Source organism: Lates calcarifer, linkage group LG7_1, assembly GCF_001640805.2.
Source record: "Lates calcarifer isolate ASB-BC8 linkage group LG7_1, TLL_Latcal_v3, whole genome shotgun sequence".
In the NCBI taxonomy this organism is placed as follows: domain Eukaryota; kingdom Metazoa; phylum Chordata; class Actinopteri; family Centropomidae; genus Lates; species Lates calcarifer.
This window is the reverse complement of record NC_066839.1, coordinates 14,304,537-14,326,620: the sequence shown is the minus strand read 5'-3', so window position 1 is coordinate 14,326,620 and position 22,084 is coordinate 14,304,537. Positions and strand designations below refer to the sequence as shown.

General features: G+C 41.9%; 1 protein-coding gene and 1 long non-coding RNA gene across 2 annotated transcripts in view; one reads left to right on the top strand and one right to left on the bottom strand.

The window, feature by feature from the left end:
* The window catches only part of med23 (mediator complex subunit 23), a 15,966-nt gene extending 7,053 nt beyond the window's left edge, over nucleotides 1-8,913 (top strand). Inside the window, 21 exon segments of the mRNA XM_018696072.2 lie at nucleotides 1,216-1,422; nucleotides 1,543-1,686; nucleotides 1,884-2,029; nucleotides 2,173-2,418; nucleotides 2,824-2,966; nucleotides 3,544-3,718; nucleotides 3,852-4,015; nucleotides 4,180-4,304; nucleotides 4,421-4,626; nucleotides 4,940-5,120; nucleotides 5,258-5,428; nucleotides 5,540-5,756; nucleotides 5,921-6,030; nucleotides 6,115-6,241; nucleotides 6,728-6,893; nucleotides 7,071-7,143; nucleotides 7,255-7,469; nucleotides 7,568-7,688; nucleotides 7,863-7,994; nucleotides 8,681-8,779; nucleotides 8,782-8,913. Of these exon segments, the coding sequence (XP_018551588.1) occupies nucleotides 1,216-1,422; nucleotides 1,543-1,686; nucleotides 1,884-2,029; nucleotides 2,173-2,418; nucleotides 2,824-2,966; nucleotides 3,544-3,718; nucleotides 3,852-4,015; nucleotides 4,180-4,304; nucleotides 4,421-4,626; nucleotides 4,940-5,120; nucleotides 5,258-5,428; nucleotides 5,540-5,756; nucleotides 5,921-6,030; nucleotides 6,115-6,241; nucleotides 6,728-6,893; nucleotides 7,071-7,143; nucleotides 7,255-7,469; nucleotides 7,568-7,688; nucleotides 7,863-7,994; nucleotides 8,681-8,779; nucleotides 8,782-8,913 (3,300 nt within the window).
* Nucleotides 7,984-22,084, bottom strand: LOC108896826 (uncharacterized). Its single transcript, XR_001963191.2, has 4 exons — nucleotides 21,977-22,084; nucleotides 20,939-21,009; nucleotides 10,859-10,953; nucleotides 7,984-8,918 (listed from the first exon to the last, which is right to left on the bottom strand). It is a non-coding gene; the product is annotated as an uncharacterized LOC108896826 (long non-coding RNA).

Genomic DNA, 22,084 nt, shown 5'->3' with positions numbered 1-22,084 from the left:
TCGCAGCTCCTCCCCTTCTCCCCAGTCACACCACCTCCCCACCCTCCCAAACCTCTTAGCCTGCATGAAGGAATGTGTCGCACTGTTTGGTTCGGTTTGGTGTTCAGTGCTGTGCCGTGCTGTTCCGTGCCATATTGTGCTGTGCTGTGCTGTGCTGTGCCGTTCAGTCCCTTGCTATGCTGTGTCCCAGTTGAATGGAAAGAGCTCTGTGAAGTCCTACGGTGCAGAGATCCTCACTCCTGCTCTGTCACTCTTGGGTGAAGTTAGAAATTCAACAGCTGCATAGATAAGGCTACTGGTTCATAGTGCCGTATCTACACAGTCTTCCACATGGTACACCAACTCTAGCCCACGCAAAAGAATGCACTTGGCCCGTACATGAAGATGGGTTGTTTTCACTGCACTACATGGCCTTTGAGCTTTAATATCTTCTTAACCTGCCTCCCGTTTTCCCCCTCCCTCTAGCCGTTTTTCAGACTTTCTCTGATTTCATTTCTCCTCTTGCCTTTCTCCGCCTGTCTTTCGTTGAAAGTCCCCTTTACATGTGGGACTCTGTATATGTAAACCCTTTGTTCCCCCATGATGTGATAACTCCAGAAAAACCCACAATAATTATGAATTAAATACTGATCTGCCACTGAATGTTGAGTCAACCACAAGCCACTGGATCCTCTTTTGTGATTGGCCCACTTATTTCATGTAAAACCTTCATGTGTTATTGCTGCAACCTTTTGCGTGCACTGGAGCTGTAGCAGAAAACTTGACAGAAATCTCACTAGTTCCAAATTACAACAAGGCAAATTACTGGAGCCATGTGGAGACTTAAGTTCAGCTCCAGCTCATACATAATAACATCACAGGCACATTGTCAGAACATCTGGAGATACAGGTAAATGTAGGAAGGTTTACCCACCTGACAGAGACAGGAGGGAGATGCTGTCCCGCATGCAAGGGATGGGAAAAGGTTTTATAAGTCAACTTCTAATAATTATGAGAGCATCTGTTAAATTTGTATGTGAAGTATATTAATGGTAACCTTCCTGTCATTCTCTCCCTCCCTCTGTCTTTCTTTCTTTCTTCTCCCCTCCTTTCCCTCTGTCTGTATATCTTACCTTCACCCCTCTTTCTTTCTTGGATCTCTTTCCCTCCTTTCTCTGTTTAACCTCCTGCCCACTGTTTTCTTTATCCTTTAACACTCCCCTCCTCCCCTGCCAGCATAAGCAGCGCTGCCCAGTGCTGGAGGAGCAGCTGGTGGACCTGGTGGTGTACGCCATGGAGCGCTCCGAGACCGAGGAGCACTTTGATGCCGACATAGGAGGAACTAGCCAGCTGCTGTGGCAGCACCTCTCCTCCCAGCTCATCTTCTTCGTGTTGTTTCAGTTCGCAAGCTTCCCACACATGGTGCTGTCGTTACACCAAAAGGTGAGGGGGGAAGCTAGAATGAAAGTAGAATAGTATTGAAGGCTGTTTTTATTATATGAGCTATGACCTTTTCTGTTGAGTTTTTCTTCCTTTCTTTCACTCACTCCTTTTCTCTTACAGCTTGCAGGCAGAGGTCTTATTAAAGGGAGAGACCACCTGATGTGGGTCCTGCTACAGTTCATATCAGGAAGTATTCAGAAGAACGCCTTAGGTGACTTCCTGCCTGTCATGAAGCTCTTTGACCTGCTTTACCCAGAAAAAGAGGTACACATCTGCAGAGAAATGATTTTGCTTTTACTATGATTATTATTACTAGTGTCCCATTTTATTTTTATATTTCTTGTCCTTTGTACTTGTGTCTTGTTTCAGATTTTCTGTCACAGTAGAGTTGTTTTATTTAGTTATTAACAGCTTTAGGTAGCACCGTCAGATTTATCTGTTTTTTTCCCCTCCCTCCTCAGTGCATCCCAGTTCCTGACATTAACAAGCCTCAGTCGACTCATTCCTTTGCAATGACCTGCATCTGGATCCACCTTAACCGCAAAGCTCAGAATGACAACTCTAAACTGCAGATACCCATACCACACTCTCTGAAACTACATCATGAGTGCGTATCTTTAAAATACTGAACCATGAAATGTGTGGTTTGCTCTCTACTCTTAAGTGTGTACCACAAATGTAATCTAAGCAGGAATTCATACAGTTCATATAGTTCATGACGACCCTGCCTCCATCTCTCCTGTCTGTTAGGTTTCTCCAACAGTCGCTGCGTAACAAGACTCTGGGCATGTCTGACTATAAGATCGCCCTGCTGTGTAACGCCTACAGCACAAACTCCGAGTGCTTCACTCTGCCAATGGGCGTCCTAGTAGAGACCATCTATGGAAATGGATCTATGAGGATCAACCTTCCTGGCACCAACTGTATGGCATCAGGATCTGTCACCCCACTGCCCATGAATCTGCTGGATTCACTCACAGTACATGCAAAGATGAGGTAGAGGAAACAGGGAATGGAGATGAAAAATAAGATTCTTGAGTACCGTAATTTCCGGACTATTGAGTGCACCTGAATATAAGCCACACCCACTAAATTTAAAAAGAAAAAAAAAAAGTACATATACAGGCCGCACTTGTCTATAAGCCGCAGGTGTCTAAATGTTTTTGCGGCATGAAGCTCGTTAGCCCGTAAAAATCTATAAATTAGCCGCATCATTGTTTAAGCCGCAAGGTTCAAAGCATGTGAAAAAAGTAGCGGCTTATAGTCCGGAAATTATGGTATATGTATAGAGACTGTTAAGAAGGATAGACAGTGAATTTCACAGAAAGATAACTTCTTATATACATTTCACCATTCTTCTCTGCCTCTATATGAGTCTCAGTCTGCCTGTCTTGTCTATAGTCTGATCCACAGCATTGCCACACGGGTGATAAAGTTGGCTCATGCCAAATCCAGCATCGCCCTGGCCCCTGCACTGGTAGAAACATACAGCAGACTGCTGGTCTATATGGAGATTGAGTCACTGGGCATCAAAGGATTCATCAGTGAGTACATTTGAATTAACTGAAAATATCCACTGTGCTGGAAAGGAGTTAGTCAGATGCAGAAATACAGAAAGTGAAATTTGACCCCATTTTAGCATAATACTGCCACATTGTTCAGCACACAAAGCATACACACACACAAACACACTTCTCATGCTTTTTAGAAGCACAGATCATTAATCATTAATCATCAGTCAACTTGTCTTGTTTACACTTCATATCGTTAACCAGTGTAAAACTCTTTTATCTTAGAATTATACAAATTAAAATCACAAGTTTAAATCAAACCATATTTACTGAGGCATCTTAGGCTGGAGGTTGGTTTTAGAGGTACTGAGGCCATGAATAGTACCATGAATAGAAAATAATTAAGACAAATCAGAAACTCTTGAATGTTATTTTTTACTCTACTAATAATGTTGTCTGCCTGTTTAAAGGTTGATTTTAAAGGAAAATTTAATGTAGGTTGCTGATTCTTTGCCAGTTTATGTTGGTGGATACACAGTAACATTTATTCTATTTTGAGCAGACTGACTCAAACACAAGCTGAATAATGTGACACAAACTGTCTGTTCAGGCCAATTGTTGCCCAACGTGTTTAAGTCTCATGCGTGGGGAATCCTTCACACTTTGCTGGAGATGTTCAGCTACAGGATGCACCACATCCAGCCGCACTACAGAGTCCAGCTCCTGAGTCATCTGCACAGTCTGGCTGCCGTACCCCAGACCAACCAGAATCAGCTGCATCTGTGGTAATGTGCACACACACACACATTCACATATACCTAACATGCTTGCAGTGGGTAACCTAAAGTAAGTAACCTAAAGGCTGTCGATGGTGTCTCTAGCTGTTCTTTCTCTGTGTCTCTGTGCCTCTCTCTTCAGTGTTGAGAGCACAGCTCTGCGTCTCATCACAGCGTTGGGGAGTTCGGAGGTTCAACCCCAGTTCACACGCTTCCTCAACGACCCAAAGACGGTTCTGTCAGCCGAGTCTGAGGAACTGAACCGAGCCCTGATCCTCACTTTGGCCAGAGCCACACACGTCACTGGTAGCACTCAACTCTGGATTTTTACTTCTTTAGATATTTCTTTTCTTGGGGTCTTGGTTGCTCTGCGTCTCTTTCTTTTACTCATTTCTTTCTTATTTGTTTCTATCAATTATCTTTAAGTTTGACTTGTCTGGCCCTGTTCCCTGCTCTGTGTCTGTGTGTAGATTTTTTCACAGGGTCTGACTCCATCCATGGGACTTGGTGTAAAGACATTCTCCAGACCATAATGAACTTCACGCCTCATAACTGGGCCTCACACACCCTGTCCTGCTTCCCTGCTCCTCTACAGGTACAGATATGGTCACTTTGGCATTGACAGAGTGTATTTTTATTTTTTCTTGAATCAGACTTAAATTATTTTCTTTAATCATGTTTTCATGAGTCCGACCCCTCCCTTCTCTTCAGGCGTTCTTCAAGCAGAACAACGTTCCTCAGGAGTCTCGTTTCAACTTGAAGAAGAACGTGGAAGAGGAGTACAGGAAGTGGAAATCCATGGCCAATGAGAACGACATCATCACCCACTTCTCCATGCAGGGCTCACCTCCACTCTTCCTCTGTCTGCTGTGGAAGATGCTACTGGAGACGGACCACATTAACCAGATTGGCTTCAGGTGGGCTGGTCTATATTAAGTTCCAACGGTTACATATAAACTAAATATACAGATATGTATGTGTTATATACAGTCACTTCTACACAGATTGGGCTCAGTGTTTTATTTTTTCACACCAGTGAACATCAGTGAAAGCAATGAGGGTTGATCCTGATCATATATCCACATTACATTCAGTATCTCAGACCCCATTGAGTGGGTGGTAATGATGTATCTCGCCACTGATGTAGAGGGGGGGTGTCTCTAGACAACATCTGTAGATAATTGATCCAGTGGGAAAAGCCTGACTGTAGCCTGACTTTGTGTCCCTCAGGGTTTTGGAGCGTATCGGGGCTCGTGCGCTCGTGGCTCACGTGCGCACATTTGCAGACTTCCTTGTCTACGAGTTCTCGACCTCAGCTGGCGGACAGCAGCTCAACAAGTGCATCGAAATCCTCAATGACATGGTCTGGAAATACAACATAGTCACACTGGACAGACTCATTCTATGTCTGGTAAGGGCAAACTCGCATACAGTAACTCCTGTACTATAATGGGTTACTTATTACGACACAGGCATATGAAATACTTCTCTTTACTCCTCCTGTAAATAAGGATTGTGTGTGATCCTGCTCTTCTCTTCTCCTTCCAGGCGATGCGTAGCCATGAGGGCAACGAGGCTCAGGTTTGCTACTTCATAATCCAGCTGCTGCTGCTGAAGCCGAACGACTTCAGAAATCGAGTCAATGATTTTGTCAAGGAGAACGCCCCCGAGCACTGGCTGCAGAGTGACTGGCACAACAAACACATGAGCTACCACAAGGTACACATTAAGGAAAAAAAAAAAAAAAAACACCTTTTAGAGGAAAACACAAATTTACATTGTAATTATTACAATGTCGCTCACTTAAAGAAGTATTTGTTGTTTTACTAGAAATACCCAGAGAAGTTGTACTTTGAGGGTCTTGCGGACCAGGTCAACCCTCCCATGCAGCTCCAGCCTCAGTACCTGCCAATCTACTTTGGCAACGTGTGTCTGCGCTTCCTGCCTGTCTTTGACATCGTCATCCACCGCTTCCTGGAACTCCTTCCTGTCTCCAAGTCTCTGGAAACGCTACTGGATCATCTGGGAGGGCTGTACAAGTTCCACGGTGAGAAAGGCTGCCTGAAAATGTAGGGCTATGTAGAAAGACAAGCAGAAAGAAAAATAATGAATACATGAAATGTGATAAAGGGAAGAAGGGCCGTCTCCTGGGATTTGAATTTGTAAGCCTTTGGTTGTGTAGACTGATCTGTGTCGACTGTTTGTGTGCAGACCGTCCGGTCACCTACCTGTACAACACACTTCACTACTACGAACGACACCTGAGAGACCGAACCAACCTGAAGAGAAAACTGGTGCACGCCATCATGTCCTCACTGAAGGTTTGCAGATATCACTGACAGAGATTCCCCCTTTTATAGTTTGATTGGCAGCAGTTTTTTAAAACTGCTTTAATGTTTTTACAGGACAACCGTACCCCAGGTTGGTGCCTCAGTGAGACCTATCTGAAGTTTGGCATGAACCCCAGAGAGGACAACGTGTGGATCCCTGATGACACTTACTACTGCAAGCTGATTGGACGCCTGGTGGACAATATCCTTCATTTAAAGAACCAGTGTGTAGGATTTAGAGGGATCTATGGACAGATATAAGAGGGGTATTCAGTTGGTTGCAATCTGCAGCATCACCACTAGATGTCATTCTATGGCATCTAGCAGTGATGCCTCAGCCTATTGGTAGATGGATCTATCACTGTTCTGTGTAACAACATTACCCTGATGCTGGCTAACAGAAAATCACCAGAATAATATATTTACCTTGGTGCTGATACTTCTAGTCTCCCTTAATGCCTCTTTGCTTTCATGTGAGACAGTAATTGTTTGTACATCTGCAGTTAATTTAATCCCAGTTTATTTAAGTACAGCCAGTGGGGTTGTTACAATAGAAGACAAGGTGGAATCTGTCGAAGTGGGTCATGTGTTGACAGGTGAACAGTGTTACATAAAGAGACCGGGTGTATAATTAAAGAGGGGACACAACATTTCCCAGCTGCTAGTAAACTCTTTAACTCTGTCTCACCGATGGCGGGAAAGTCACCTGGTCCTTTCCCCAATTGTGACTGGAGGTTCAATGAGTTCCCCAACCCTGCAGCCCACGCCCTGCACGTCACCTGTGTGGAGCTGATGGCTTTGGCAGTGCCGGGGAAAGATGTCGGTAACGCTCTGCTCAACGTTGTGTTGAAGAGGTATGGTTGATAATTGTTCCGATTGTTCTGGGAAAAACTGACCCTAGATTTGTGCTTAAGGAAAAGGGGTAATATTATTTTAGCAATCTGGGAGTTGTGTGTGCATAATTAGAACATTTAGAAAGCATTTGAACCATTCATGTAGGTATTAAATTATTTTCTCCTCCTACCTTTTAGCCAACCCCTGGTTCCCAGAGAGAACATCACAGCTTGGATGAATGCCATTGGACTTGTGATCACTGCACTTCCTGTAAGAAAAATGCTCACAAAAGGTCACCATGGTCTTTTACCATTTGATAAAGTCACATTGAGTTTGTTCACCATGACCACCTCTGCTCTCTCATATCCTGTCCTCTCTCAGGAGCCCTACTGGATCGTTCTCCACGACCGCATCGTGTCTGTGATCGGCTCGCCGGCCCTGACATCAGAGACAGAGTGGGCAGGCTATCCCTTCGCCTTGCTGGACTTCACAGCCTGCCACCAGAGCTACAGTGAGATGAACTGCAGTTATGTGCTCGCATTAGCACACGCCGTCTGGCATCACTCATCCATCGGACAGCTGTCTCTGATCCCCAAGTAAGGAAGTCTTCCCCAGTTGCTGGCTTGTTAGTCTCGTCTCTTGTTGTCTGAGCTCACAGATTGTCATGTCATCACACATTTGTCTGTGTGTGTAGATTCCTGTCAGAGACTCTGAAGCCCATCGTCCAGACAGAGTTCCAGTTACTCTACGTGTATCACCTGGTGGGGCCGTTCCTGCAGCGCTTCCAGCAGGAGAGGACACGATGCATGTTGGAGGTACACACAAGTTTAGACGCTTTAGATAATAGGTTTAATAATTATTACAACTAAAAATGTGTAATTATGCATTACAAGGTTTCCTTTAGCTTCAGTTTTAAGCATTTAAGTTTCAGCTGTGATTATAGTTGTATTTTTGTTTTTCATGTACTCCTGTGTGTTCACGTGTTTCAGATTGGTGTGGCCTTCTATGAGATGCTCCAGGCAGTCGACCAACACTGTCAACATCTGAGCTACATGGACCCAATATGTGACTTCCTCTATCACATTAAATACATGTACACTGGAGACAGTGTGAAGGAACAGGTGAGCTTTAATCATCAACTTGAAATTCAATAATCGACTTTTATTATTGTGTCATTATAGCTGTCAGTCTGAGTACACGAGCATGTTTGAACAGGTAGACCATAATGAAAATAATAGAGTATAACAGAAAATAAAACTGACAAAACACAACTGTTATACATACTAGAAATAAAGACAAATGGAGTCCTTCATCACCTAGCTTTCAATTAAGATGACATTTGTGAACTCGCTGCTCCTCAGGAGACAGTTTTGTGTTTCCATTTTTAGTTTGAACCTGTCACCTCCTGTGCAGCAAGACAAGTCCCCACCAGTGTCCAGCCCTGACACAGAGTTAATTAGGAGATGAAACTGTAGCTTCACTTTGTGCTTGAGGCTTAAACAAGTGTTCTTTTATATCGACTTTTCAAATCACTAATTTAATAGACAAAGCCATTGTTGTACACTGAGAGTAGTCTTTACCCAGACTCTACATTTTGTATATTTGGGGGCTGTGATTCAAAACTAAGTGCTTCAGAGAATTAACTCCACAGGTCAGTTTAAACATGATCAACGTCATGTCGCTGGCATTTGTTGTTTTTCCTAACGTTCCCTATTTTCCTCCTTATCTTACTGAATTATCCTTTTGTCAACATCTGTGTATTTCTCTCTCTTCCTCTGTCCATCCGTCTGCCTCCATCCCTCTCTAGGTGGAGAAAATCATCATGACTTTGCGTCCAGCCATGAAGCTGCGCCTGCGCTTCATCACACACAGCAGCAAGATAGAGACATCATCATCATCATCGGCTGCGCTGCCACTGCCACCACCACTTCCACCTCCTCCTCCTCCACCACCGCCCCTCAGCCCCCTCCTCCCTCGCTCTCATCATCCTCTGCTGCCGCCTCGCCCTCCTCCACGCAGCACACACACCCGCCCATGTAGGCGGCCTGGGTAAACACAAAAACAGTCATAATCACGAGGATGAACGTTTACACGCGCATTGCAGTCAAATATTTTGTTTGAGTTTTTGAAACATCTTTGAATTTGTTGCTCTTCTTAACTAGGATGATACTCAAAGTAGGGATTATACGTGTTTATTATACCTTAATAAACAAGAACCTTGTAGGAGCTGGTGGTGTGTCCTGTGCGATCAACAGTGAAAAAATGAGCTGCTGCCCAGGAAATGCTCAAAATGAATCACTGTGACAGAATGCACAGGAGCCTGATATCTTTAGAAAGTATCTCATACTGTAGCAAAACATTTATCAGAACAGGCATCTCTGTCAACAAACTGTACAATGATCATGGAGAGTCACAGCATTTCTTGTTGTAATGATAACATAGTTTTTTTTTTATTTTTCTGTATACAGTCATTTTTATATTGTATGTTACTACTTCATTAAAAAAAAGATTTTGGTACGCTGGTTTCAACTTTTTAATTATACCTCTTATAATGACTTGTGTGTAGTTTGAGATTTTCACGCACGGATGCAGAAAATCAGGCCTAATATAATGTGTTCTTTCTGTGGACGTTTTGTCTCTTCATCTGTCCTACTTTGAATTACCCACCCAAAAACTCTAGGGTTGTCTTGGGCCGTTGGATTTTTGTGTTGCCCTGATAAATTCAGGCTGCTGTTCTCCTGGATGTGAATACCACACTGTCAGCTTACCTTCAACTCTCACACTCTGGAACAAGTGAGTGCAGTTAGATTCTCTAAATACTGTGGTTCTCCTTCACACCTTTCCTTGACCTCATGACATTTTCCATCAAGGTCAAGGAAAAGCAGGTTAGGAAAGGAGATTTTTTTAAAAACTTTTTTTTTTTTTACCACAGCCCTTGTCTTTAAGTGAGTTACACTCAGACAGGTCATGCATGACCTGCACAACCCAGTTTCTAAGAACACTGTGCTAATCTACTTTGCCATATCTCATACAATATAACAACACAGGAGCCTGACACCAGCAGGGGGAGTTCAACATTTGCTGTTCCCTTCAGTCACTTCCTCCCAGTCATACCTTTTATTTCCACAGCACACAGAGAGAGACATTAGAAGCCCTATTGGCCCCATTAGATTTTTCCCTGTCCCTCTGCCAGAGGGATCTCTATAAAACATCTGAACAGATATCCATTAAATTTGGTGGAAAGCCCAGCTTCGAGCCAAGAATACTTAGGATTTGGGCGCTGTGTTGAATCTGGGATTTTTGCCATCTGACAATTGGCAATGAAACTAATGGTGAGAGAAAGACTCGATTCCAAATTCCTAGGGGTATATTTGTTGGGTCAGTAAATCAAATTATAATTAAAACGTTGCCTTTGGGTTTTAGAGCAAGCTGGAGAAGTGAAGCATTGATGATGCTTTGCGGTCTCATTCTGCCATGCATAGTCAGTACGCAAAACTTCTTTTTCCAAAACCAGTTGGAAAATATTGTGTACAAAATAAAGAAATGCTAAATTTTTGCCTCAAGCTGCCGCCTCTCCAACATGAATACTAAAAATACTATTAAACACAGTTTCCATGATTTTGCCCTGCGCCATGTTACAAGCTGAGCCACTGTTGTGCCTGTAACCACACCCACTAGTGACAACGTCACAGAGTACACTTCTACATCCCTGCAGCACGATGAGACGTTAAACCACTGGAGGACAGCAAAAACAAGATTCTTAGCCGGCACTAGGTTGTGCTTTAAGCGTGAACACCATTCATCACCAAGATGTGACCAAGGGGCCAGTAGCAGGTTAAAGGCTTGTTTCTGGTGTTTTCTGATGTGGCAAGATGATGTATGTTTACTGTATCTTGGTGCCTGGATGAGAGACTAACTTTACTGTTGAGCTCCCACATTAAGTGTGAACACTTTCCCTCCTGATCCCCTGCTGATCGAGTCTAACCTGGAAAGGTCCTTACACAGCCTGCAGTGTCACTGAGCCTCTGTTGAAGAGTGTGCTTATTCCCCTCAGCGCCACGTTTGAATCCAGATGAAATCCTAGAGTTTACATAGAAAAACAATAAGGTTAAGACCAATAATCAATCATTCCTTCTCATCCAGACTCAATTACATTAAATCTTCACCAGGTCAGCTGTAACTGAATTACATTATGCAAGCTGATACTTAATTACATTAGACTGTGGCGTCTCTGGTGATTTTTGTCATGATGACTGTGCAGATTCAACTCTTAGTCATCCTGGCTCATGGTTTTAGAGGAAAACTGGCTTCATGTAGAGAAATATTGATTTTAGTTTCCCAGACATGAGGCCTGATATCATTATTCCTCTTCATTAAAGTTTCATGTATACTAGGTCAACCGTGACTTAATCGCATCACAACTAATGCCATGTACTCTGGGCGTTTAATACCATTCTTCTGCGTGTATGTGTATGAGTCATCACATGATCCCTCTATAAGGCCTGAGATGTAGGTCAGGGTATGTGCTTTTGGGCCTGTGGCTTACCCATTAAACTCTGGCCCTAAATGTAATGTGGCAACATGTAGGCCTGTGGGATGTGGATGCACAGGGAGTTTGATATCACAGCATGGTCGGGTAAAGCTGTCGTTACATATGTGTGTTTCTGTCTCAGCTCTGCTTGTGTTGCGTGGGAAGCCCGGGTTTAAATTTAGTACAGCAGTAAGGGGTATGAGCTGCAAACGGGCTGGTACACAGCGGGAATGTGTCATCTTCTATCGATTCTGGACATGTAATTTACTTCTGCTTTATTCCTAAAACATCCAAGCTTGTTTCCTTGCCCTAAACAGACTTGTTCCACTATCTGAGTGGGGACACTCATTGAATGCATTCCTTAGCCTCTTACTCTAACCTTATCCATCACAACTAAATGCCTATCCTTAACCCCAAAACAAAGTCTTACTCTAAAGAAGTCTACCAGTTTTTGTCCCCACAGTGATATAAGTCCTCATGGGTTAGTGTGCACTCAGGGTAAAGTCACCACCAGGATATAAGATAAGAACAACACACACATACACACACACACAAACACACATACATACAGCCTTGTAAACTCAATACCACATTCACAAACAGTCTCAAGTCTTTCCTCCATTCTTCCTCCTTCACATTCAATTATTGCTAAATGAGAAGCTCTGAGCTAAACACACATGCACAAACACAGGCACAGAGCCACTCCATTTCCTCATCGGGGGTTGCCACGGTAACCGGGTGCATCTGGGGGGAAGTGAGTGTGTCCCCAGCATTTGCGTGCCTCTGACTTGAAGTATATGGGAGTGAGAGAGGTTGTGAGGTTGTGTGTGTGTGTGTGTGAGTGATGTTGTTCAAATCCTATCACTCTGAATCTCGTCTGACAATCTTATTCCTTTGACAAAAAGCAGAGCGACAGAGGAGAGGATGGAGGGGTGATGAGGGAAGAACAGAGGTGCGAGGGGAATGGAAGAGAAGCAGAAAAGAGTGATAGATTGGCAAACGTGAGAGGAGAAGGTGCTGTCCTCACTGTTGGTGAGGTGTTGACTAGTGCAGAAGAAGCATACCTGCTCCATGTTGGAGATGCACTCAAATCAGAGTAGCAATCAGGTTAGAATGGGATTCAGTACAATGGTGCCAAAGAGGAAGCAATTACTGATAATTTTCATTTACAGCACAGTAATTAGGATTACTGTGGAGGACATAGACAGATGGACAAGGACAAAGGCCCTTTTTACACAACGGCAGTTTTGCTAAAAATGTAAAAGTCTCTGCATTTTAAAAAAGTTTAGACAACATTGTGAGAAAGATCTTCACTCACACTGATCTGCAAAAAAACAATTGAAAACACAGTAGTATGCATGCCAAGCCAGCAGATGGCATGTGAATGAAAGGCCAAACTGCCCCAACGGTTTACAGTTTTATGAAAAAACGCTGTCATGTAAACAGGTCCAAAGACAGAACATCAGGTTAGTTTACTAATTTCATTGCACATCACACACAGTGTCCTTACAAAGACAATATCTATTGTAAGGTGTCAAGAAAAATTTAAAGGATCACCAGAAACAAAGATATGTGCAGTTATTCTGTCTCTCACGGTGAGATGCTTGTTGAGAAAACATATTTTCAAGGCCTTAATGTTTTTTGTTTTTCGACTTTAGCCTCTGTTTTAAACAGGACCATTACGGATTCCATGTTGCTGCTGACTGGGCAAACACTGCATATGCAAATCAGCAACCAAAATCTATAATTTCCATACAAATGCACTTTAGTTGCAGCTGTGTTGTGTTGTGTGCTCTGCAGATTGCTGATTGCCAGCAGCATGTTTCCAGCTGATTAGAGCTGTTGTTTTCCAAAACTTTAAAACCATTGAACACAGAGTAACTTTTGTGTGGTTAACGTTCCACTGATGCTGCTAAAAAAACGTCCCTTTAGAACTATTTAAAATGAAATGTTCTCAATTATGCATCTCAAGTATGAACAGATATTCAAGAACATAAGGAAAGCTTTATTCTGGACAGACGCAATGACCAGAGCCTTAATCATCACACTGCACATTTCCATCTGGACACACACAGCTCTGCAGAGAATGAAAGAGAATCTCAAATGTTTTATTCGGGATTCTTAGTCAGGGCTCGCTCAAGTAAGAGCTGGTGACTAATTTCTGTGACTGTAAACCATTTTAAATTCACTCTGAAGGAGTCCCACGTGTGTGTGTGTGTGTGTGTGTGTGTGTGTGTGTGTGTGTGTGTGTGTGTGTGGCCAGATGGTAATGAGCATTGTGAAGATGAAGGGAGTGGACAACATCCTCATCTTCATCACTGATGATAAAGGGAGTGGAAAACAACATCCTCCTCCTCAGTGATCCTCTGTTGCTTGGTTTAGGCTGAAAGCCGCCTGAAGACAGACTGAACATTCGGAACAATAAAATAAATTGTTATTATTATTAGGCAGAATGAGGAGGTGGGAGACGACAAAGTCAGTGAGATAAAGATATCACGATGTGACTGAGGGTTTTGTCTTCTCTGCTGCTGAGCCTCTCTCTGACCAAAACAAAGCTTGAACATATTTCACAGTCTGAGTCGGGTGTGTTTGTCTATTCAGAGGAGGTTTGGGTCTGTTGGTATCTCAGCTGGTGCTGGTGTGTGTGTGTGTGTGTGAGTGTGTGGTGTGGTGTGAAGCAGCCTGGACTCTGGTAAACACTTCTTTGTGGGTGCTCTCTTGCCCATTTGTGGCTTTGAAAGTTTCTTCTACAATGTCAACAGTTAGACAGCAGCTTATATTAGCTGATACTTTGTGTGTGTGTGTGTGTGTGTGTGTGTGTGTGTGTGTGTGGGAATGTTTGGGTATATTTGCAAGTGTCTTGCTAATAAGGACAAAATCTCTGAGCAGCTTTTTCCTCTGTAAAGTCTAGTCCCAGTGACTCTTCTTGACTGAGGCAAAGCAGAGCAAGAGAGGATTATTATTTCAGATCAATCTCTCGTCTGTATGAAGCAAACCAGATTTCATGTGGTTCCAACTGCTTAAAAGGCTGCATTTACAAAAATACACCAGATCAAATAAAATCATAAAATCTGTTTTATGTGTAGTATGTGATGCAGCTATCCTTGCTTTCAGTGTTTGTTTTAATCTGTTGTGTTGCTGCTGCTCATTCACACATGTACTCACACCCAGACACCCACAGACATGCCTGATCAGAAACAAAGCACGGTCAAAGGACGTTCACAGAGCAATTTGCTGGTGACATTTCCCTGCAGTGTGAATTGCAGTGGTTATTAACAGAGAGTCAACATTAATCTCAGTTTGAGGCTGGCAGGACAAAGGCCAGGCAGTCAGATACACACATCTCTGACAGACAACAACAGGCAAAAGTGAATCATCAATAAATCCTCAGCTTCCTCTTTGTATGTCACCATCTTCCGACGTCTACGTGACCATAAAGTGACGTCCCATAAATCCACAATGACCACAGATTCACACACACAAAATCAAAATGCAACTTTTATGGTAAACTTTTAATCTGCTGAAGTTTACACTGCGCCCAAAATTTTAATTTATTTTGCATAATTTATTATAAATAATTTCTACTTTACATTACTGCCAACCATTTTCCAAAGCGCGGTGCAGGTTTTTGATGGGTTTTCTTCCTTCCAGGCAACTCAATGAAAATTACCTTTCCCTTGTTTTAAAACTTGCTTCAAATAAGCAATCCATCACAGTGAACATGCATCATTTTAATTATCCTGTCAGTGTTACTGGTCATGAGTTGATGATGTAGCTGCAGGGACTGTTTCAAAACTCTGTCTTGGTGGATTCAGTGTTAGCAGAACATGCAAACACTCAAGACGTGAAAACTGCTGCTGACCAACAACGTTTTAAATTCACGGAGCGACCAGATTCACAGCGCGCTTGAGTTTTCTTTGATGTTTCTGATTTTCTGACGACGTAGATTACGAATGAACCACTTCAAAAGATGAATGTCAGAGATTCCGTAAGTTGAACTCAGCACAAGGAAGGTTGGCGTTTGGAAGTGTGCAACAAAATAATATGGATTTGTTTGTATGTCAAAACACGTTTCAAGTGTCTGCAAGCTGATATTAGTGTTTTACTGATATGAACTGAAGGCTGCTGCTAAGAGTAGAAAATCAATTGAGTGATGTTAAGTGCACTCAATTTATAGTTAATGGGCTAAAACAAAAGCTTCATTATGGTTTTTTAATCTGTTCTTGTGGCTCAGGGAGAAACCACATGGATTTTGCTCAGTATGTTTACATTTATCCCAATTATCCAATCTTAACTTCACTGACTAAATGTCCAGACTCTAACAAAAACTATAATGGTACCATATTATGATTATCTTAATTGGAAGAAGGATTTAATTGGTGTAGTTGGTATAACTAAATGTCAGTCTTTCAGTTCATTCTGTCAGGTTGACTCAGAAGCTCAGATTATCTATTAACAACAGCTGCATGACTACATAGACTGGTGATCTATCCAGGCTGTACCTCGCCTCTTGCCCAGTGCCAGCTGGGATTGGCTCAGCCCCCCCGCCCCCGCGACCCTTAAGGCTAAGTAGTCTAACTAATGGAGGGATCGATGGATGCATTAATACATTAAAGCTTCTACTGCTTTCAGGAAAACAAAAATAACTCTGCTCTCATTTAAATTCTAATCCTTAAGATTTCACCCAAATTGATTTGGAAACACTGGTAGTAACAGGTGTGTTTTTATGATTGTGAGTCCCAGAGTTCAATTTATCAATTGCATATTGAACAGTGGGGGAAGCAAATACTCCTTGAGTGGCCATACTGTAAAAAATGAAGATCAACTCTCACTAGAACCATTGTTCAGAAAAAGACAACTACAGTACGTCTTTTGATAAGACAACCCCCCCCCCGCCCATTTTCTCCACATTATGTGAAATGTGTGCATGATTTTGTCTTCTGCATCACATCCAGCATGTGCATGCACCTTTTTCATTGGTATAGAAATGTGAGTCCTAAGAATGGGTAGACTCAGAATGCTACAAACAATGAACAAAACGCACACCACAAATCAGATCAAAATGAAGTGTAAAGCATTGTAGCTTCAAGGGGTTGGAGAAAGTCATCAATGCAAACTGACAACAAGTGTCAGTATTTTTAATATGGATGTGACTATGGACTGGAGCTTAAGTGCCTAATATCCTGCTGAGTACAGCTGGTCAGACAGTTTGTTGGGGAGAATCTATGTAACTGCTTTGTCATGTGCACACACCCAGAACCCAAATATAAAAACCCACACTTATTTACCCACAGAAAACAAATAACTATCACTGACGTGCAAAAGCAACTCACTCAGATGAACTGTTAACACCCATCATGTCTTAAAAAAGCTCCTCAGACAGATAATCATAAGAATTCAGTCAAAATATCCTCCTCCTGTGTTAAGCAGCCATCACTGAGAGCATCTTCACATCCTCTGTAACAGTTCAGCTCAGACAAACAGACAAACTCCTGACCCCTCTCACCCTGCTCACTCCTTGTTGCTACCTCTGCTCAACTCTACAGAGGCAGCTTCCTTCCCACTCACACAACCTGATTCAAAAACAGCCTTTTCCTTTTCATTGCTGCATGGAAATTTAATTCATTAAAATGAATGCTGTCTGTATACCCTCCCTTCTGCACTTTGATTCACTGCTGTACTACCTGTCTATGCTTAAATTATTGAGTGTGTGTATGTATAATGGGCTCCTGATGTGTATCATGTGTTTGTGTTGGTCCACTCAGTCAGTGATGGAAGACGGGCTGATTACCAGGCTGTGCTGAGAGAAAGCTGCACCAGCTGCATCAGTGTTGTCACTTAACCCGAACTTAAATTGTGATGCTGATTGAAACCGCGGTCGCCTCCACAGAGAAAATAACATTGATTCTCTGAAAGGATGAGCTCAGAATTTACAATCTTTGTGTCTATCCCTGGGTGATGAGCTACAGCTAAAAAAACATATACTCCAAAGTATGACTGACCTGACCAAACCACCTCTGCTGTGATAAGAAAACCACAAAGTGTATCTCAGAAAGAGTCAGTGAGCTCAGATGGAGGTGAGATGTTTAATTATTTTTATTTATTATTTTATTTTCTGCTTGCCTAGCATTGTAGCTCTTGTTTTGTTCCAAAAACGTCATTTGAACCAAGAATGACAAAGCATGAATCAATCTGACAGCATGTGTTTATCATGGTGAATTAACTGAAAATGGCTTTTGAGGTAATTTACAAAGTGTTATTGCGGTTTGTTGAGCACTGTGCAGGGTGTGAGATGACATAGTAGTTCATCACAGCTGCAGGCGCTTGGCACATTGTTCAGATGTAAAACACTTTGTCTATAGTAACATGCCTTTGACATAAGTCTTATAGATAAGATAAGCAAATAGCATACATCAATGTACAATACTCCATTCCAATTATACATTATAATTGGGATACATTCATGTATAAACTATATTTCAATGTGGTAGCTGGTTGAGGGGGAGTTCACTGTAACTGCCTCATACTGTATACTATTAGATATTTCAATGTGTCATATGTTTTGCGTGAATAGTTCGACAAAATGATTACTTGCTTTCTTAGTAACAGTTACATATTCTAGCTACAGTATACACTGGCTGTGCCTGAGGATAATAAAATCTGCCTACCAGTACTTTCAGCATCAATGATTTCATTGTGTTATATATTTCTTTATGAATTGAACAAATTATATACAATATCTTAATTAATAAATTTAGAGGGCTATTAGTGGAGTTCGTTAAGCTGTAAATGTTTCTCCTGCTTCCAGGCTTTCTGGAGGCTGATTATATGTAGGTACAGTATTGTAGCACTGATTTAGATTACACCATTTGTGAAATACATCACTGAGAAAAAAATGTAGAAAACATTTTAGTACATTTATACTGTATCTACACGCACTGGGCAGAAGAAACTACTTACTTAAATTACTTAACACATTAGAGTTGTTTATGTCATTTGGTCTGTTAGCAGTTCTTTTTGTTTACTTCAGTGTTCATATTGATTTTAGCAATACATATATAACCTTTCTTCACAGAGGACACAGTGATTATTCTGATAAATGGTTTTGTATACAAAATCCAACAATTCCACTATCACTCATGCTCTAATTACTGTATTACAACAACTGTGTAGCCAAACACACATTTCCAGTTGAAAAAGATGTGAATTCTTTCTGGCATCAAAAGAGCTGTAATTTGTACTTTCTTTGGTGTATGACAAAGAGAGAGAGCGAGAGAGAGCATCATTCTTCCTAATAGATGCTGTGTATCTGTATGTGGGTGGGTGGGGGGGGGGTTAGCTTGTTCATATTCCAGTCATGTTTGAGGCACCTTGCAGTCGAGGCTTTCCACAAATAACTGCTCTCTCTCCCTCCCCCTCCCTCTGCCTGCCCTTCAATTTCTTAAAATTATTATTGTGATAATTGCCAGCTTTCAGCCCACATGAGCAGTGAGATGGTTTCTATTTCAAAATTTGATTATTATTACAGTATATGTGCATGTATTGTGTGGACTTGGCTCTCGCTGCCGTTGTCGATTGAAATAAGAGGAAAAAGTGAGATCAGTGAGATGATAAGTATAGTAAGCTGGTCAGACACACATATACAGTATAGAGCTTACTCACTCACTTAGCTTTTCAAATACACTCACACTTTTTCTCTCTCTTTCTCTCTCTCACACACACACACACACACACACACGCATGTGCTCAGTAAGGCAGATGGTGCCATGAACTGAGACTAAAATAAAATGAAAAAAGAGGGTAAAAAGGAAAAAAAAAAGACAATGATATTTTGTCTTTCAGAACAAAAGCAGAGAACAACCCTGTGGGCTTCACAGACCGCACACACACACACGCACACACATACAAACATGAATACAAACTGCACAACATATCAGAAGCACACGGTTATATGTAGACGCTGGCCAAGTTTTGTTACTTTCTTGCATTTTTGTTTTTGGTCTCTGTTTTATTTTAAAATCCCCAAAAGTAAAGAAACGGCTATCAGCTGTCCTGTGTCTACTTACAAAAAAATGACAAAAGTAATAATTACAGGACTCCCCAAACCCCTACTGACCCCTTATTCACCAGTACCAGCTTCTCAAATATGAATATTTGCTACTTTTCCCAGTTTTGTATGACAGTAAACTCAACATTTTTGGGTTTTTGACTGTTGGTCACTGTTGGTTGTGTTCACTTGTGATTCAGGGGATAATAAATCTTTGTTTTCTGACAATATTTGCACTAAATCAATTACTCTCTAATAACAATAACTGTCAGACAATGATAACATAATTGTTGGTTGCAGTTTTACACTACTCCTCTGATGAAATAATACTACCTTGCCTGAGAGTTTCTGTGTTAATTACTTGACACACACACACACACACACACAAAAAAACCAATTTACTACAACACAACTTTATGACAGATGAGCTCAATATGAACTGAAATATTTAAAGTCTTAAAGTCTTGCCACTGGGCAGCCACCTGTTGCACGGTTGGTAATTCAGCCCTGGCTTCACATGTAAAATTGGTGGAATGAACCTTTAGTTGAACTCTGACTTCCTCTTTTTTTAGATGATTTTCACAACCTGAGCACTGTGACATTTCAGTGGGTGACATGCTCTAACTGAACCTAATAAGCTTGATATTTGGAGAAAAATCATTTGTTAACATAATAAATATATTTTGGGGAAACATCAAAATAACAGTGTTGTGGCGATTGACAGTAATATGATAAGTATGCAGCAAATTAATGATGAGAACCAGGAGAAAGAGTGAGAGGATGAAATATTCAAGGTTAAATGAACAATAACCAACTGAAAAATTTGAATACATAATATCATGGGCCTCATTAATATTCAGCACAAGTCACATTAATGATTTCCATTTATGATGATACACAGCAGGTATGAAGGTCAAACAACTTGTATAAGATGCTCTAATTGACGCTTTCTGTCGTGAGTTGGAATTTTTATGGCTAAAATCTAGGCCTGTAAATGGGCGAGGGCCGGAGAGCAAAATCCAACAAGACGAGCTTAAGACAACACTATCTGCTACTCCAGGTTTCAATCATGTTAGACAGGTGATTACAAGTTTGCCCTCCATCCATTCATCCATTCATCCATCCTACAGCCATGTCCCTGGTTAAATCGCAACGCCTTTGACAGTCACAGTTTGCAAGCTGTTAAATTGCTTCAAGTTCTGGTGAATCACACTGAATCTGCACCCTTCACAGCGCTATATCACACACAGGTCGGTTAAATCACAGTATTAGATATGCAGCACTACTCCATGTGATTCAATACATTCTCACATTGTGAAGGAAGCTGTGAAATAAAAGAGCTCGCACATTGGTAACACCCTGATGACCCTATTTCACAGAGCTCACACTGACTTTTTAAAATTGTATTTAAAAGGTAATCTTGATCTAAAAGATACAAAAACAGTAACACCATGCTCTTACATTTTATGTGCTGTGTGTTTACTTACCATCATTTCGGTCTGAGCGCAGCTAGTGCAACAGGTATGAGGCTGCTATCTTCACTTCTGCTTTATACCTCCTAAATGTCAACAGAAGGAAGATGAAGGTCATTATCGTTTGTTAAATGGCTCATTATGCTGAATGTCTGTGACATTAGCTGCTTCTATGAAACTGTGCATTATTTCTGTCCACTTATTTCACCATCTGTCCTACTGCCTCAAACTGTCAGCTTATTCATCACTGGCCCTCCACCTCTCTGCCTCCTACTGGTCATTAGGGGTCATGACACTGCCTGCAGATGTCCCACTGCACCAGGATCATTAACTCACCTCCTCTCAGCAATGATGGCTGCTGTGTGGGAGAGCTTCATAGGACACTGTCCTAGTTTCTGACTTCTCGTAAAACCACTTATCCCCGAGGGGGAAAATAGGGTTGACAAGACCTTCACGTCTGTTTGTCGTCATGTGGCTGTCAACTGTATTAAAGGCCCTGCGCGCACACACACAGACACACAAACACAGGTGTTTTTTTCTGTTATTCTAGCTGATTAAACCTAGCTACAGGGAGGTAACTCCAAGAATAATAAAGATGCATGCTAACATGTGCTGCAAAGGCGAGGAGTGAGGACGATGTGAGTTGCGCACCTGGCCATTCATTTCTGAGAAGAGGTCTAACCAGGCAAACTGAGATCACCTGTGTACGCACTGCGCAGGCGCTGTCTCGACTCAGACCCCTGCAGAGGCTGAGGTCGGGCAGAGTTATGCTAGGAACTGTCGTAGGAAGTGGCTAAAGTCTGTGTACCACCTGCCCAAACAGGCGGAGAAAACTACTGTAAACTCTGATTTAACAGCAGATATTAAAACAATGGGCAGCAACAAAAAAAGTTGCTAATAGAGGTGAAAAACAACCACATCATGGGTGGCGAAATTACCTGTAACCCACAACAACCGTGACGTTACGCTTAGTAAATTCAGCATAATACACATTTCTACAACACTGTACACATTAGTACAATGTACACGACAATACAGTCATGGCATACTCACCATTCTTCTCCTCTGTCCTCTCATCAGAAACATGAGCTCAATTCACTTTCATCAGCTAACTCGTTACCGCGCCTGCATTTGTTTCACTGCATGTTGAACTGACGTCAG